This window comes from Topomyia yanbarensis, chromosome 3, assembly GCF_030247195.1.
Source record: "Topomyia yanbarensis strain Yona2022 chromosome 3, ASM3024719v1, whole genome shotgun sequence".
Lineage (NCBI taxonomy): Eukaryota > Metazoa > Arthropoda > Insecta > Diptera > Culicidae > Topomyia > Topomyia yanbarensis.
In genome coordinates, this window is record NC_080672.1 from 137,209,614 (window position 1) to 137,228,606 (window position 18,993).

General features: G+C 39.2%; 1 protein-coding gene across 1 annotated transcript in view; it reads left to right on the forward strand.

The window, feature by feature from the left end:
• LOC131693205 (serine/threonine-protein kinase PAK mbt) overlaps nucleotides 1-14,730 on the forward strand; it is a 29,900-nt gene extending 15,170 nt beyond the window's left edge. Inside the window, exons 2-5 of the mRNA XM_058980854.1 lie at nucleotides 10,084-10,768; nucleotides 10,838-10,958; nucleotides 12,712-12,983; nucleotides 13,061-14,730. Of these exons, the coding sequence (XP_058836837.1) occupies nucleotides 10,084-10,768; nucleotides 10,838-10,958; nucleotides 12,712-12,983; nucleotides 13,061-13,540 (1,558 nt within the window). The 3' untranslated portion in view covers nucleotides 13,541-14,730. The remainder of the gene's footprint in view (nucleotides 1-10,083; nucleotides 10,769-10,837; nucleotides 10,959-12,711; nucleotides 12,984-13,060) is intronic.
• Nucleotides 14,731-18,993: the final 4,263 nt, after the last annotated feature.

Below are 18,993 nucleotides of genomic sequence, written 5' to 3' on the forward strand. Positions count from 1 at the left end.
AGAAAGTAGTGTTTCAATATCTATCGCTTTTCGGATTTGAAATTCCTTTAAAATTCTCACACAATCCTTCTTGCAGGTTCAGTCCTACACTGTTTATAAATGGATTTAAAATATAATCAAGCCTTTTTAGTATTATTTTAACCTTCACTTGGAGCATACACATTTTCAAGATTCTAGAAAACTTTTACACAATTAGACAACCGATGACATCGATTAGTCATACACTATGTCCCACATTAAAAGGCATGCACCACTTTTGAAGATATTTTTTTACTGTTGCATCCTACTGCACCAATTTTTTAAGCGAAATTTAGCAAAATTTGCCTTTATCACATAAAGAAAAAATATGCAATCACTAAAAATCAACTTCATAATCGCTCACATAAATTGAATTTTTAGTTTTGCCGACTTCCGGTTCCAGGGTTGCAGAGTAGAGAGTTTGCGATTGAGTGTTGCATCTTCCTTTGCTCCTACCTCCTCCTTCTTTTACACCTCTTTCTCCGTTCCATCCATCAGATCACCCTCACACCCACATTCCTTTCATCCCCCCGCATACTAAAATAAGTTAGGTGGTTTCCTATAGATCCTCCTCCACACACTAATAATCCCCGCACCATGTGCGTTTCAAAATATGTTAAGGGATTACATACCTTTTTGCGAGAAAAATTTCAAAAAAGTTTGAATTTACGTAAAGGCAGAAAGCAATACAATGATTTCATTACATCAAACTTATAGCATTTTGGTAGTACATTAGTGAAATAAACAAGCATAAGTTTACAAAAATATATTAATAATTGTTACAGGGGTGCGTTTCGGCTTCGCCTCATCAGAAACCGACACTAACTTTTTGTCGGAATAGATTAGCGCCGGCTTGACGCAAATCCCTTAAAACTAAAACACACTTTGTGTTTCAATCGAACGACTCATCAAACGTGATGTCCCGTCCGAGCAGAAGTTCTGTTTATGCCGATGAGACACACTGAAGCCGAAACTTGTCTTGGCTTAGCAGGCCTATGCGAAAACACTATGTTATATTTCACTCTACGGATGAAAATTGGGTAAACACCAAAATTTCTCACAAAGGCCGAAAATTTTTTTGGTAAAACCATTTGCCATTATTGTAATTTTCCTAAAGTACGCATACAAATGTAGCGAATGCAGTGGTCTCAATCATATATCGAAACTATAAATATACAAGAATCGAAAACAATTTTATATATGGACTTAGATGCGCTCTGGCAACGGTTTTAGAGTGGTAGTGTACAGGTCGGACTCGATTATCCGGGGATTCGATTATCCGTGATTCGATTATCCGGGGAAAATGATTCAATTATCCGGGTGTTTCTAAAAATTTCAAATTTCAACTAGAATGTCTGATTATAGTGCTAATTCGATCATTGCAGTCAACGAATCTTTTTTTCTGGGGTCTAGGGTTCCTCCTCACAAATTTTGGGCAACCTCAAAAATAGCTTATATATGGGTCATTCCGCACAAAGTGACCGAAAAACTAAAATTTGGGATCGACCTTCACGGATTGGAACTAATTTTGACGAAATTGTTCATCTATAGCCAATATATAATATCCTATATTATTGTGTCATTTTTAACCACCCCTCAGTCCACGGGAACACTCCTAATTTGAACCAGCTGTTTCAAAAAAATAATTGTTCTTCGAAATATATCTCTGGTACTGTTTGCACTAGAATCAATCAGAGAGATGATTTTTTAAGGATTTGTTCAATGAAACTGTAAAAAATGCTAGTTTTTATGGCAGTGTTGCCAAATATGCAACTTTTTAGTTTTAAAAGTACATTTTTTGTAATACACATATCGGTTACTGCAGGCCTTTTTTACACATAAATACTTACTGGTACTTACTCGGTCGGTTTCTGGCACTCTCTTGGGATAATGATGACACTCTTTTCAGGATTCTGTTTGGATACTTTTTAGGATTCTGATCGATGTTTTCTTAGCATTCCGATGGAATCTATTTAAAATGTCGATTGAATCCTTATCCGTATTTCTATGGTTTTTTCTCTGAATTTTGATGCAGGATTCTAGAGAAAAGCTTTTCAAAGTTCTGGTGCAATCCTGCTCAAAACATCAATCTGCTGAAGATTATGATTTTTTCAAGATGCTGATAGAAACATGTTCCTATTTTCAATTAAATACGATATAAATTTCTGATGAATATCCTGCTGTGAGTTCCAGTGGACTTTGACACAATATTGCTCTTCTTCCATTATCCCCTTCAACAATTGATTCCTGCTCAGAATTCCAATGGCATCTTTAACCGATTCATGCCAATGTTGTTGATAAATAACCACGTTTTTAAACGACTATAGCTTTTGGCTTACACAACGTATGTTTGCAACGACAAATAAGCGAATAGCTGGGACTAATATCTTTCATTCGAGCACTAACAGTTATAAATATTATGAGTGGAACAGAAGTTATTACAATTAATCTTATTGGGTTCCGTTGAAACAGTGCTGCCAGGGATAGTTTCTGTTAATGGTGAAAGTCAAATTTTGGAATATTTTCGTAGCCCAATATATGTAAATATTATTGGAAACTGATAGAGCTTTTTAATTTAGACTCCCTTCAACTACCTTTTGCATGAAATTGGACTTGATCGGAAGGTAAATATTGAGCAGCTTCTAGCGCTGCGAAAGAAGCACCTATCTTTAGTAAACCAGGTTTTTCGTGTTTCATGATACCAACAGTTCTAAGAAAAAATAGTTTTGGAACCCTATATGCGGTAGAAAAAAGTTGATCAAGAAATGGTTAACAAGATTCTGATAAGAGACCCGGAAGTCTCTGGAGGCGATTTCAATTCTTGGGTAGCTCATGCAAAAATGGATGTTAGGCTATGTAAAGAGGGCGCCAGCAGTACTTCTTGCTGAAGCCTCCGAGAACCCATCATCTGCGTAACCTTCTGTAGTTCTTCGCTGGTGAAAAACATGAGTGGGAGAGTTTCCGAAGACTGCATGCGTAGTGATCACCTGACAATCCGGTACGACATTGGTCAACTAAATGATGCTTCAAGAACAAGGATCTCTTTGTGGAGAAAACGTGCATTCTTCTAACTAGAATGAGAGTTATAAGAAACGTTAGCTGGGATATGTGACACCACCCCGCACACTAAATTGGTGCCGAGAAACAGACGACCCGCAGCTTACTTACTTGTTTTTTTTTAGTATACGAGTAATCGAATCATTTACCCCGGAAAATCGAAGCCCCGGTTAATCGAGTTAGACCAGTATTGCACGTTGTTAAACAGTTAGTTTTAGTATTCTTGCACAAATATCTATAAACAATAATACATGCCGTTAACTCGTTACCAATATAAATAATACATGAAAACCAACTAAAAATACAAATCACACCTTGAAATTCTGAAAAATCGTGTAGGGCCAAAATGGGTACATTTATATTTTCCATAATAGGAAAATTTCCCTGATCATTTTATTTCCAATTTCTTCGCAAATATAGCTTAAATTCATAAAATAACAGAAAAAAAGTTTGATTCGATTATCCAGGTGATTCGATTATCCGGGGTGAGATTTTTTTGAAATCCCCGGATAATCGAGTCCGACCTGTATTCAATATTCATTCATAAATGCGCTTTGTAGTATATACCTATTAGCAGAAATAGGGTAGGCTGAGTTGAAATGAGTCACGTGAAGTGGAAATGAAACAATGAATTGATCAAACGTAAATAACTTTTGTTGTGTTTTCCATCGATTCGCGTAAATTTGTTGCTAAAAAAGTTTTCGTTTTTGCGCAACGAAAGCACAGATTGCTATCATGCAGGTTACGCATGCAACCGCTAACAAACAGGGAGGCCACATTGAAATCTGTGTTTCGGTCAATAATATCTTTTTACCATCTGTGATAACTGAAACTGGGAAAAAGTTTGTGAAAATCTCTGATGTATTTCCAAAAAAATTGTGAAAAATCACAATATTTCCAAAAATCTGTCATCTGTCAAAAAGAATCTGTAATCAAAAATTATGAAAAAAGTCTGACATTACAGAAAAAACTGTGAATATTTTTCACGATACATCAGGCTTCCGTCAAACGGTACGGAACGTCAAGATTAGTTACATGTAGTCAAATGGAGGCATTCACACACAACATCAACGGCACGGAACGTTTTGACGTACGGCACTTGTGAACGGACACAAGGGAAACGTATATAATTTATCATGACGGGACGGGTACGTTCCATTGACGTTGACGAAAGCTGATGTATCGTCTGAATCGTCCTTAATTGTATTCGAGATTGTACATAAAAGTGTGCTGGAAACGAGTACAACACAAAACAAAGTGTTTGAACGAACAAACTCAGCCGCGCGTTGGACGGCACTGGGTAGCGTATCTCCACAGCCAGTGTAACGGACTTCTAACTCAGCTACACTGGCTGTGAAAACACACAGCGCAGTGATCTACTCCGCCTGCCGGTCAACAGGCAACTGAGCTTGTCCGGCCAAATTCTTTCTTTAAATAGTCGATGATGACGTCATTCATAGAAGCGTGGTGCGCTAGGTACAAAAATCTGTCGTGCCGGACTTGGGAAGCGCTATCTTCTGTGTGTAAATGCGCGATATTTTGAGTAGGTTGCACATTATTTAAATTTTTAATGCCATGAAATCAAAAATCTTTGGGTTTATCTATTGGAATCTATTCTTAGAAGTATTTCGGGGGGATATGGGTAATAAGTTAAAATTTATCCTGGGATGGCTGAATTATATGCGTTTACAATTGGACCACTTTTCGTTACATACCATTTTTGTAGAATTTGCAAAGTGCTCCCCCATATCGAAAACAAAGACGTAGTCCTACGTCAAAAGTGGGGAAAATATTCTCAAGCAGTTCTACTTTCAGATAAAGTATTAAAAAAATTCGAAACCCCTTAATGTGATGACAGCATTGAACTCATACTGGTTAAACTAATTAAATATTACATTTTTTAGCTTAAAATGTGTTAGTGCCAGCTTTTTCCCTCCCCAAGGTTGAGAGGTTTGAGGGTATTGCTAACTTCATCAAACAAATTGCGTGCATCAGTGCTAAAGAACCTCTGACACATAATTGCTTTAAGATGGTAGTGTTTGTGGGCATGGCTCGCAATGGGAGTCAACGTGTGTCGATTTATCGGTCGGCTTTGTGAACGTGCGCACGTGCAGTTGAACCCTGTTAGTTGTGTTGTGTTGTAATAATTGTAGTTTTTAGTACTAGTGTACAATTGTTATGTGCTAGTCGTATGTCTATCTGTGTATGTGTTCGTCTGAGTGTTTGTGAAAGATGGGTTAGGACATGGGTGCAGAACTGGCGTATATGATAGAATAGTGGGTAATACTTCTTAGAATTCGTTGGTAACTTTTTACCGGTGTTCAATTCGTGCATTCGATTCGATTCATTCGGGATTGGATAAAGAACGGTTAGTTGATCGATACACGTGAATTATCCATTCCTGGTCAGCATAGCATGAAAAACTTCTAACGGAATGTGATTGTCGGTAATGGTAAATAGGTATCATTTGCTGGCATTTAGACGATTTCAAGTAGCTTGATTACATGTTACATCTGTTATTTTCTTCTAATTCATTAGTCTGTTTTTTGTACTGCAAGTAGCTTGCTTTTCCGCTACTCATTTGTACCAAAAATAATATCGATCAACTTCGTTTCTACTTAATTTCTATCCTTTTTTCTTTATTCGGCACATGATTTTGTTCTTTTATTGCTCTATCTTAAATTAGATTCATACTTACACTCACTAACACAATAAATTGCATATTCTCTCATATGCACTCACAATCTCTTATTCCAAATGTACAAACGTGGCCTTCGCGATAACGCGAACCTGGTCAAAAACGCGAACACCCGCGAGCTTGCCAAAATTCAACCATCCCGGTAATTAAGTGAACGGGTTAGCACATATAATTTTACAAACGCAGTCTGAAGCATCAGCCTACCGCTCGCGCAGTCATGAATCGGTCACGTCCGGAAGTCTCTACCCTGGATCCTAGCAGCCCAAACTCATGCCTTCTATTGAATAAATAGAAGAAAAAAGCTAGGCAACACGCTTCATCTAAACCTTACACTAAAAATTTAGTATATTCACGGTTCGCGTGCGATCATTCAAGAACACTCGAACACGCTTATAAAAAAAATTATGTATACACTCGAAGTTACATACACGCTATCACACGCGACAAAAACGTCAACATACAAACGCTCCAGTCCTTCGCGGTCATCCACTCACACCAACGCCCGCGATCTCGCAAACTATATAACACCCCGGTAACAATGTAAACGTTTTCGCGCTTATAAATTCACAAACGCGGTCTCAGGAGTGAACTTGCAAACGCCCGTGTTCGCACGATCATAAATCGGTTACGTCCGGAAGTCCCTGTCTTTGGCCCTCCAATCACTATCTCGCAAACATGATAACTTTCTGGTGATAACCTACAAACTCCCGCGCTCGCGCGATCGTGAATCGGTCATTTTCGGAAGTCTTTATCCCCGATGCCAGCAGTCTGGGTCCATGCCTTCAATTAAACCAAATAAAAAAGAACACGTTCTATGGCGACATGATCGGGAACTCTAGTGATATAGAAGAATTCACTTTCTTCTAGCATCGGAACCGTACATCGAAAATTAAATATGGCATGGCGCCTATTATGGCAGTGGAGCCTATTGTGACCCTATTTCGCACCCTATTTCTTGGTTTTGAACCGAGCATATGGGATAATGACAATATTTATTTGGCTGAAGCAGATGTGCAAAAATAAGCTGAAGTTATATGCTTTATTTATTTAGAACTGTCCTGTAAATCCAACCTTTAATTAAAGAAAAATCACCTTCTTGAAATATCTGCTAATTCTGCTAATAGTGTACCGGGACAGTTCGCGACGGCGCTTAACTAAACTATGTGCTATGAGCCGGCAATTACAGCCTCATATCGAGTTATCCTGTCAGAAATTATGTTAAACAGTGCACAGATACATATCTTTTTTGGCAGGAGAATTCATTTCAAATAATTTCACTACAAAAACACTCGTTGAGCGCTAGGATAGGCATAGTGTTAAAATACGTGATTCAGAACACCGTATTTCTGCACATATTATTGCCATAGTTTTTCAGATATACTACCACAATCAAAAAAACCTTTTTGCATTTAGTACAGAGGAAGGAATTACCAGTGCGGCCAAACTAAAACATCAAATTGAAAATATATTGTAATCCAATTTCAGGTATAAATAATATAATATTTCAAGTTATTCAACTGATTCCTGATTGCAGAGATTTTATTTTCATCTAAACATAAAATTCGAGTCGGGACAATGCGATGTTTAATGTGGAACTAGTCCTCACCGGTTGTTGGACCCTGGGCTTGGGTGATGAGCCTGATGGGCGCGTACTCTTGCTTGGACGATAAGAGTGGGAGATCCGAGCGAGTGCTTAGGAATTGGTCACGTCCGGAAGTCTATCATTGATCCTAGAAACCCAGGTCCATGCCTTCAGCTGGACCAATTACGAAAATACGCTCATACCTATTAGACAACACGTCTGATGGCGATATGACCGGGAACCCTATCGATATAAGAGATCCCACTCTCTGCCAGAATTCTAACCGCGCACCGAAAATTTAATATCAGACTCACGGTTCGCGCGACCATTCAAGAACACACGTTACAAAATCACGTCAGCGTACAAACGTTAGAGCCTCTCGCGATTTTCCAAGCAACCTACGCCCACGAACTCGCTAACATGATTACACTCCGGTGATAAGGTGAAAATCTCAGCACTCATAAACTTACCAACACGATCTCAAGCGTCAATCTACAAACTCCCGCGCTCGCGCCATCATGAATCGGGATCGTTCGGAAGTCTCTATCCTCGGTACAAACAATCTAGGTCCTTGTTAATTAACAAAAAAATAATAAAATTGAAAAATAACCCATATCCACTAGATAAAACGTTCCTTGGCGACATGACCGGAAACTCTAGTGATATGGGGTAACTCTCTCCCTGCCAGAATGTGATCCGTACACCGAAAACTAAAGATCAGAATGACGGTCCGCGAATATATCCACTAGACCACACGTTCTACGGCGACATGATTGGGAACTCTAATGATTTAATGAACCCACTTTCTTCTGGAATCTGAATCGTGTACAAAAAATTAAGTATCAGATTCACGATCCGCGCGCGATCATTCTAGAACACACACGAATATGCGAAAGGCACACGGTTATGAAATATAATTTATACAGGCGAAGTTACGTACACGTTAGCACACGCGACATACAAACGCACACGCGATCGAGCACTTTAACGTACAAATGTTCGAGCCCTTCGCGATGATACACGCGATCGCGAGTCCGTACGCCCGCACATACCTGAACCGTCCAATGAATATCACATTCAGAATCACGGCCCGCTACAATTGGCCTAATGCAGTGTTTTAGTGGGCGACATTGCTGTCTTGTCTGCAAATTGTAGTATGTGATTCTGACTGGGAGCCCTTCCGAGAACCTAGCTCTACAGCTCCAGTAGGACAACTCTCAAAAAAAAAAAACTACCGGTTGTTGGACTTCGCTTGATTATTTCTTGCTCGTGCAATCCTGGGCGTTCTTCTTCCAACAGCTGATGAGGTTCGTTCATGTGCGTGATGTTTACGTTTGTTTTGATAGGCTGAAAAATGTAGAATGATACGTTTTACAATTCATGTGCTGGCGTCCATGATCTGGATACATAGCCGCAATCGACGCAAATGGGATATAAAGCATTGCGTTTCAACCAAATCGTTTTTCGTTGAGGTAAAAATTGGCACACCCAGGAGGTGATAAATAGATCGTTGAAGTGAGAACATTTCTTTTCATTTATGCTAAAAGTAGAAACATTTCTGACAAATAAGCATTATATCGAATAAGAGAGGATCGCCTGTACTTTATCTAATTCGTTCTGCCAACATTTAAACCATACAAGTAAATGTTTACTTTTGGGTTTTATAACATTTTCTCAATTTCCCATCTATGTTTTCCTAGTTTGGCGTTGTTACAGTCGACCACACGCAAACGTGCACCAGAAGGAGTCATTAGGGGTCGAAAAAATCGGTTTATTGATTTTGTATTATAAATAAAACGCACCATCTGGAAGACACATTTCCCTCAGTAGAAACCACTAGATAGTACATCGATTAAGTTATTACTATGACGATGTGCTTGTTGAATATAGCTCTTCATATGTTGCTCCTATTATGGAAAATTGCATTGCTGTTTGTCTCAAAAGTATTATTTAAATTATATATCTACAGTAAATGGCGTGAAATCTCTGCTACATGAACCAGTAGAATTTCACATGAATTTCTCTGTTTCCTTTAAACAAGAAAGTTAAATACTATTTCAAAGCAATCCAGTTAAACTAGATGTGTATGAAAATTTATTCAGCATCAAATGTTCCATAAAAACTTCTCTCCACCCTCGCTGCATTGACCTATTGGACGCGCGACATGGATGAATGAATTCAAAAAATCAATACGGGGAGTTCCCGGTCGTTTATAAACAGAAACTCTTACATTGGGTTGATCGTGCGAGAGGCGAAACAATTGCTATTTTAGGCTACTCTTTGCTCGGTTACTTCTTCGGTGATCATCATCACTGCTTCAGGTATCGAAATCAATTGACCGTAAGAGAATAGCCGCGAAGTACCTTTAAGTTTTTTTTGCACCCGCCTCCCGTATCTGACTAATGTTACGTACCGTCTCGTACTAGTGTTGGGTGAAATTCCAGGGAACAGGTTAAAATTAGGGCGGTCACTTTTTAAATGTTGTTTTCAATGGCAGCATATTGTCGCTGCTTTCCTGCCTACCATGAATACCTAATTGCCTTTTCAGTCGAATTCAGGTTTTGTATCGCTAGCACGTGACTTGAAATCGAAATATGACAAGGGTCTTGAATGGAATTAATTTGATTAACCAGTTTTTGAAATAACTATTGAAAATAGGCATATTTAACATAATTTGGATAAAATTACCATTAAAATGTAATAATTTTTTGATATTTTATGTTTCCAGATCACAAAAGTCATCTCCAACGGGATCCGAAGGTGTTCTGCGCTATCCGTCTCAATCATACCAAGGTCAATATCCGGGATCTGTTCAAGGACAACAGCAGCATGGCAGCGGTCCACCACCGTTGCACAGCAAACCCAACTTTAACAATTCTCCACTCGGACAGCCCACTGTGCCACCGTCTCAAACCAGCCACTTGCATCAGAATATGCATGGACAAATGTTGCCACAGACGGGTATGGCAGCACCACAACTCGACTTATCACCTGGAAATCCTGCCGCCCACCATCATCATCACCACCATCCCAACCAAATGGGTGGATCCGTCGGATCTGCTCATCAGCAGCAGCAATCGATCCCACCCCATCATCACCACCAACAGCAACAAGGTGGTCCAGGAGGTGCTGGTGTCATAAACGGACCGGTCGCATTCCCAAATCATCACCAGCCTAATGTACACCACAAGATGCCATCGCCTGCCTCCATCGCAGGTTCTTCCGTTGATCAGAATGTAAATAGTCTCAACAACAACAATCCCAGTACAAAGGCAAACTCGCGTGCATCCAGCTCCAGTGGTGGAAACGTTTCGGTGGCACACAGTACGACCTCTTCTGTTCAAGCCGGAAACGCCAGCCAACAGGGTGGAACAGGGTCCACGAAAACCGAACAGCGGTTAACCCACGAACAGGTACTTCGCATTTCGGTTGTGGACTTTACGGATAGTTGTTTGAAATGTCTTCCCGATGTCTTTTTTCAGTTTCGAGCGGCTCTGCAAATGGTCGTTTCTGCTGGGGATCCCCGGGAAAATCTGCAAAATTTTACCAAAATTGGTGAAGGATCGACGGGAACTGTTTGCATAGCGACGGATAAATCGACAGGTAAGTGGTAAAGGGTGAAGTTATCGCAACATAGTAAATTTACTATCAAACTCAATGTATTTATCAGATAAAAACTAAATTTGTAGGGCAGTTTTATACATGTATTTATTACATATGTTGGACTTATTATTGCGTGCTGGTTGGTGGAATTCGGAACATTTTTGCTTCACACTACCTATAAGAACTTGTACAGTCGTATCCGGATCTTTTTATCATTTTTATACCACTTTCTATACTGTCATTTGCATTCTCTCCTTGGCCATTCAGCATTTACGAACAGGTTCCGGTTAGACTGACCAGATCATTAGAGCGTCAACGCGGTACTTCAATTTCTTTTTATAAATGTATGGAGTGGGAGAAGAGTATGTTAAAATAATCAAAGAATATTTTCGTTGGCTGTAGATAACGGAACTTGTTTGTTTCGAACATATTTAATTGTATTGTGTGCTACACGCTGAAGTGCAACATTTTTGAAGATATTATTGCTGTTTTCTCCAAATTTTCTTTGCAATAAAATCTAATCTGAAACATTGCTTTCATTTTATCAATACATAATTTTGGTTTTTATTGTGATTTCTACTTTCTTTCTAATTCTGCTTTGATTATGGGTACTGAAATGTTATTAACTACAGAATGTTTCCAAATATCAACCCATCTTTCATCGTTTTAAGACCTATTTGTAGTTAATAAATTTGCGTACATATTCGAAGCATTATAGAAATACCCGCCCAGGACCCACTTAAAACAATCAACTTGGTCCAACTGAGTTTCAACGTTATTCAAATCCGTGGTGAGGCAAAGAGTGCTCAGACGTATACGCGGAGAAAACAGGCCTTCCGGAATTATGGGGTACTCACTAGTCATCAACACTACGCGAATGAAGTTTTTGATGAAGGCCAAAAAACGCGGCTACTGGCGCCGGTTCGTTGACGGATTAGCGAGAGAAACATCGATGAACACTCTTTGGGGCACGGTCCGATGTATGCGAAATCGAGACAGTACTAAAGAGAGCGTAAAATATTTAAAACGTTGGATATTCGATTTCGCCAAGAAAATTTGTCCAGATTTCACCGCAACGCAAATGACCTACCGCGCCGCGTCTTCTCCAGATACCACGAACGAAACACCTTTTTCGATGGTGGAACTCTCACTTGCTTTCTTATTGTGTAACAATAAACCCCAAGGGCCCGACAGAATCTAAGGCAACCCTAAATTCCTTAAATCATTCAATATGAGAATTTAGCCCCTCCCTTTTTCTTTTTCTCGTCATAAGTCGCCTGTACTGCTTTTATGGAGTCGACTCGAACCAGAGGGATACTACCTGTTTGTCTTCATCCTCATCAATGCGCTTATATAAACCAAATTTGGAGCCGAAACAACCTGAAGTTCTGACCCATTTGGAAGGATTTCCTGCGGATCCGACGAGGACCACCCGGCGTCCTGCTACGTGTTGTCTTGGCAATTCAAGGCTGTCATAAGCGTTGACAATTTGCCACAAACTGCAAGGTTGATGTTCTTCTCTTCTCTACCATCGTCGTTCACTTTCTCTCCCCTGTATCTTATATTTATGTTACACCGTTGCCGAAATCGATCCCAAACATCTGTTTTTTGTGCCCGCAATATCCGATTAATTGAAAACCTTTATATATTTTACGCCATCGATAATATATCCAAAATATTAACAAGCTTTGGGAACTCATTGGCCTTTTGGTGCCACATACAAACACTTTGCAATGTATTCTTTCTACCACAGGTCGCCAGGTAGCCGTGAAAAAGATGGACTTGCGAAAGCAACAACGACGTGAGCTGCTCTTCAACGAGGTGGTCATCATGCGGGACTACCATCACCCGAACATTGTAGAGACGTACAGTAGTTTTCTGGTAAACGACGAGCTTTGGGTTGTGATGGAATATCTCGAGGGTGGTGCGTTAACGGATATTGTGACCCATTCGCGCATGGACGAGGAACAGATCGCCACAGTTTGCAAGCAGTGCTTGAAGGCACTATCTTATCTACATTCCCAGGTAAATTTGATGCTTTGTGATTGGAGTGATCGTTTGTTTAACTGCATGACATTGTTTTTTTTTCATGTAATTTAAAGGGAGTAATACATCGGGACATCAAATCAGATTCGATTCTGTTGGCTTCTGACGGTCGAGTAAAATTGTCCGATTTCGGTTTCTGTGCGCAAGTGTCGCAGGAGTTGCCAAAGCGTAAATCATTGGTGGGAACTCCATATTGGATGTCTCCGGAGGTGATTTCCCGACTACCATATGGACCTGAAGTGGACATTTGGTCACTCGGTATCATGGTTATTGAGATGATCGATGGGGAACCGCCATTTTTCAATGAACCTCCACTGCAGGCAATGCGCAGAATTCGCGATATGCCTCCACCCAAATTAAAGAACTCACATAAGGTGTCAAGTCGGCTGCAGAATTTCCTTGATCGTATGTTGGTTAGGGACCCGGTTCAACGTGCTACCGCAGCCGAACTGTTGGCCCATCCATTCCTACGACAGGCTGGTCCTCCTTCGCTGCTGGTGCCATTAATGCGTGGAGCTAGACACAATAATTGCTAGACTTGATGCTAGGTTTCGTCGTATAGGAGTGGCTAACAAAAACAACGTTATGAAACGGAAAGTGACCTTACGATTGTAAATAGCGGATTACGTTTACTGAGTTTAGAAATTAGATCATATCCTTTTTAGCAAAAGTTGCTTTAACATCAAGATGCTCTATTCTATATAGAGGTACGTTTTATCTACAACGCCAATTTGGCGTTTATTTTACACCGCATCTGTTGTAGTGATTACCTTTTAGAACTAGATCCACTTTGTTTTATTACAAACGTTTCTTTAAGAAAATTACTGTGCACAGTGACAACTGTAAAAAGTTAGTTGAAATAATTGAAACGCCCTTTCTCTCCCTCATATTACAGGAACAAGAAAGTTTTCTAAAACTAGAAGACAAACTCGAAATAGAAGACAATCTTCGAAATCTCCAAAATAGTATCTACACTATAAACTTCAAGACACACTTCTACTATCTAGAAATGAAACATTCCAACAGTATTTTCTTTTACAAAAAGAGAGGCAATCGCCTCCAACGAACAATCGAATTTTGAATCGTATTTAAACTTTAAACGTAGGTTCAACGGGCAAACCTATATTTGCCATGTACTCGTTTTAGTTGCATGCATTATTTTGTTTTTAAAACATGAAAAGTAGTATGGTTGACTATATATATTTAATTAATTTCATCGGGTTTGATGGATTACATTTCAAAGTAAAAGACCTTAACCGCACGCTAACCGCCCGCAAACTACACTAATTATTTTCTCGAGTATTTATTTACTTTTGCCGCCTTTATTGGGTATGCATTAAATTTTATCCAACTTCTATTACAATCAACGAATGAACCCAAGCTACTATTCCTACCAAGCATGTACTATCAAACAGTAACAGTATGGACTGACGTGCGGAGATATTTAAAATGAAGTTAGAACATTAATGAGAAGAGTTTAAGTTTCTTACCATAGGAAACATATGCAGCGAATGAATTTATTTTACACAGCAGTTTTTTAATAGAAATATTACAGTTATTAACAGAAAGCGTATTTTACTATCATATGAGATACGTTAGACAGAGATGTTGAACGGTCACTATGCAGCTAAATTAAGCATACATTCAACTACTTAAGCTATTATAGATACAGGATGTTATTATTGTGTAAATCTCAAGATTTTAAATAAAGGTAACCATAGTGAAATATATTTTATTTGCTTAAGATGACAGCTTCCTCCTAATTGGCATTACCGGGTGGGCATGGACACTGTCCATTGGAACTTGAACTATATTTGTCCTTTGTGGAGAACAATTTTGGTAAAAACTATTTTTTCTCCATTAAGGAGAAAATTGTTTGAAATCATCTCTGCGCGTGAAGAACATAAAACCTATGGTTAAATTAGTTGTGGAATTTGCATTTCGACTTCGTCTCATTGGAATCCGACATTAACTTGACAGGATTAAGCGGAGACGGAGACACAACACAACTCGCGAACAGACTCTCGAGAGTAGGAGAACTGAATGCTAGCGATTTTGAAACTGATTCGTCGTCTGATTCCCAACGCGACATTTCTTCGGACGATGAAATGGTACATTCCGCTGATACAGATGATTCAGCTTACATATCTTGCACTAGCTTCAGCAATCAAATCAGTCTGAAAATTGACAATAATAAAGATAAGCAATACGAAGAAATATTCCCTCGAAGGTTCAGAAGAACTATTACAAAAATTACATTCGGAGTTCCTTTTGAATTATCGTTTTAGTGAGTGAAATAGGGATCTTTATTAACGTAAATGCAAAATAATTGATTTCCCCAGATGAAATTCCATACAAACTTTAAACGCAATGCGCAAACCCGGGAAGCAACCGACCGCTCCCAAACTTTGCACAGGCATTTGGGACAACAAAAGGAACTTAAAAGGTAATGTGCTGTAAATGTCATTTTCGAGCCAGTCTACTGAATATACTACATTGGTCCGCATGGACCAGCCCAGCCATTACCCAAACTATCCACCTGACCCGTACCAGGACTGACTGAACTATAACACATGGTTTCGAAGAAAAAAAAAATGTGATAAACACAAGGTGTCCATCTTATCCACAGTGTCCGTCCCAGGCTACCTTCCCCTACAGCTTTGCCAACTTGGAAACAACTCCACAAATAAAGTCGTTATGCAGTCATTAAAGGGGTAAAAACGTGACTGTTCCCGAATTCATGGCACGAATCGGGAAAAATTTCCGAACTCGCTGGTTACATGTGAATAATGCGCGTTCAAGGAGACTGGAGAATGGCGGCCTAAGATCAAGAAAGGCGAAAATCTAATATTATGTTCACACTACAGAGTTAAAACACGTTATAATAATTAGCAACAAGAAAAATGCCATCAAGATAGCGCTAAAACACGTTTTAATTCTTAGTGTGATACTACGTTCACACTACGAGTTAAAACGTATTTTAACGCTATCTTGATGACATTTTTCTTGTTGCTAATTATTATAACATGTTTTAACTCTGTAGTGTGAACATGGTATGAACGTAGTAAAAATACATTCGCGCAGCACCCGTATTGTTCGGTCATGATAATGATGACCGCAGAGCAGTGAAAGATATTGTATTTGATTGCGGTGATTAGGGTATGGATTTCACAAAAAGTTTAGCGGTGTATATTTTACCATATTTTTATTAGACCTTTTAATTTATCAATCATATTTCTTCTTACACTTTAAGATATAGACTTCTGTTTACCTCAACATGGTTTACATCACATATTTTCTTTTCCAAGAATTGCAATTTGTTACTTTTTGCTTCATACACGTCGATAGGTAGATATAGCATTTTACACTTTATAGTTGTTCACTGGTTCCATTAGGGTTTAATGCGACAACGTTCGCTGATGCAGTAAGGAGAACATAGTTTCGCGCTCCACTCTCGTACATCTACCGCGAGTGTTTTCGTCAGCGAACCGTTGTCACTGTCACTTTTTATTATCATGCGATATTCTGGTCTTTATATATGACATCCTGTCGCGTATAGCGAATCAAATCACACCACGACTTAAGATGGAAAATTATGTTTTCCCCATGGTTGTAAAAAGCAAATTAAGAAAAAAATCTCTATATTTGTTTGATAAAGGTAAAGATGGATACAATGCAAGGAAGAGTGGGGCGCATCTTTTCCAATGAATTTCCAAATGATTTCTTTCCTAAGAGTATGCACTTTATGTTTTGTTCGTTTAAACATATGTCATGTAGACACCAAAGCTAAAAAAAGCCTAAATCCTGAGCGATTTTTATCTGTTTCTCCAGTTAATTCAACCTAGAAACCACTATTCATTATTTTCTACTATCAAAATTCCAAAAACTATTTTTTTTTGTTTACGTAACTTATAGTTAACGCTATCAGCAGCATCTCCCAGATGCACTTGCAATCTTCCCTTGACTAGAATATCACGAGAAAGGACTAGTAATAATATAATCGGGACAGTTTTTCGAAGAAATATGAGGCACCACGATGGTCGTACCTCCGAGACAATCGGTAGCTGATGCCAATAAATACACACTAAAATTTAAAGTTGTGCTGTAACACAAAAAAAACACAACGGGATTTTGAGGCTACTGTGACTCAAATTTGAATTCATGCACCACTATGAGGAAAGTTATATGAATTTCGCAAGCGAAAATTAAGTTTTCGGAGTATTTTATTTATGCAGATTCTACTAGCAGCAAATTTGGAAAGCTACAATCATCAGCTTTGTACCACTGAACTTTTTTTTGTAAACAAAGCTATATGCACACAAACTCATATTTGTGCGATACACATATTTTGTTAAAAATTAACTGAAATTTATATAATTAATAAGCTGTGGTTATAGTGGGTGAATGGAGAACCTTGAGTCTAGTTATGTAAGGTATGCAAACTAGGCTCGATGGTACTATCCAAGTCAGTCACATGGGTATCACATACATTTGGCGCAACATCAGATGTTGCTTTAAGCTGTTCTCAACTCCTATTCGGCAGTTTTCACGCTGCCACCCGCGTTACGGCTTGGTAAGGCAAACCTGGTGTCGAAGGGGTCAATTGAGGTTATCTGACGTATTCTTGATGGTCACATCATCAGCGTTTCTGCGCTAGAATCGACAGACAGCCTTAGTTGATTATAAGATTAGGGACTAAATTTAATGTGGTAAATAATGTCTTTTTCGATTCGGATAGTTGATAATCGAGCTAGTAGAACTCCTTGAGCGTCTGACATACGAGTTCCGACGGAAATTGAGGATCCGATAAAGAGATCTTTTCTATGAGACGGCCGACCGACGCCGTCGAAATGCCGGAAGAGATGAGCAGCGGCAAGCGAGTTTAACAAGAGGGAATGAGACACTTACTACCATTTAAATAAAATATGTAAGTAGCACTAACAAAATTATTAATTTCAGGAACTGCATGAGATGGTGCTGGGCCTGTTGTCTTCGACTGGCATGTTCCATTCTCATTAGTTCGGAAGTCTTCTTGGCTGATTGGTAGATATGTGCTCCTACTTGCAAGTTGATCAATTCGCTTGTGTGGGGGACATGGCGATCCTACTAGTTGTCGACTCTCTTGACCGTGGGTATGAGGCTAGTTCATATAGTTAATTATTTAGGACTTGTTCTTATGATTATTAAACTCGACCAAGCACACCGGCTCTCAGAAATGATAAGCAATCTTTTCGGGTCGGTGTGATCTATTCGAGTCGAACCAGGCGGACATTCGGTTCGAGCAAATTTTATGGGGAATAGTGGATAAATATTTCTTATTTCCTTTATGGGCAGATACTCGTTTTGTGAAATCCGAAAATGCCTTCACTGGTCTAGCTACTCAGGATAATAATAGTAGAAAAAATGAGGGTTTGCCTGATCCATAGTGTAATGAATACGTATATTGACTAGAACAGGGGTAATCGAATTCTAAGATAGTGATGAAACAGTACAGTTGTAGGAAAAGTATTCGCGAGTAAGGACCAATACTGCTTGTATGTTTACCGTTTCAATTAATAGTCGATTGAACCGCTTTGGACCTAGGAGACAAAAAAGGAGATTAAGAAGAGACAGAAGCGGATTCAATGTGAAATTTGCCTATATGACGTTGGCCCCAAGGCGATGGTAGAATGATTTTCCATAGGATGACAGAGTAGATGACACGACGTTACACGCTCTAAACTTGTGCAAAATAGTATGTATGTATGAATGTAAGCCCGTAGGTATGCCTGTATGCATGGATGTGTATAGGAACAATGTATCCCTGAGCAACATGGAAGGACAGCCTCTGAGCCACCAAAACGCTCATGGGAAGCCAGGTGCGTGGTCATAGGTGTGACCATAAAGCACTGCACACACTGTCAAGTGCAACGGTGAGACGGTAAGTGTACAGTTAATGCACATAGGTTGCAGAAATAGGTTGTTGAGACAGCCCGATTGCACACTGATA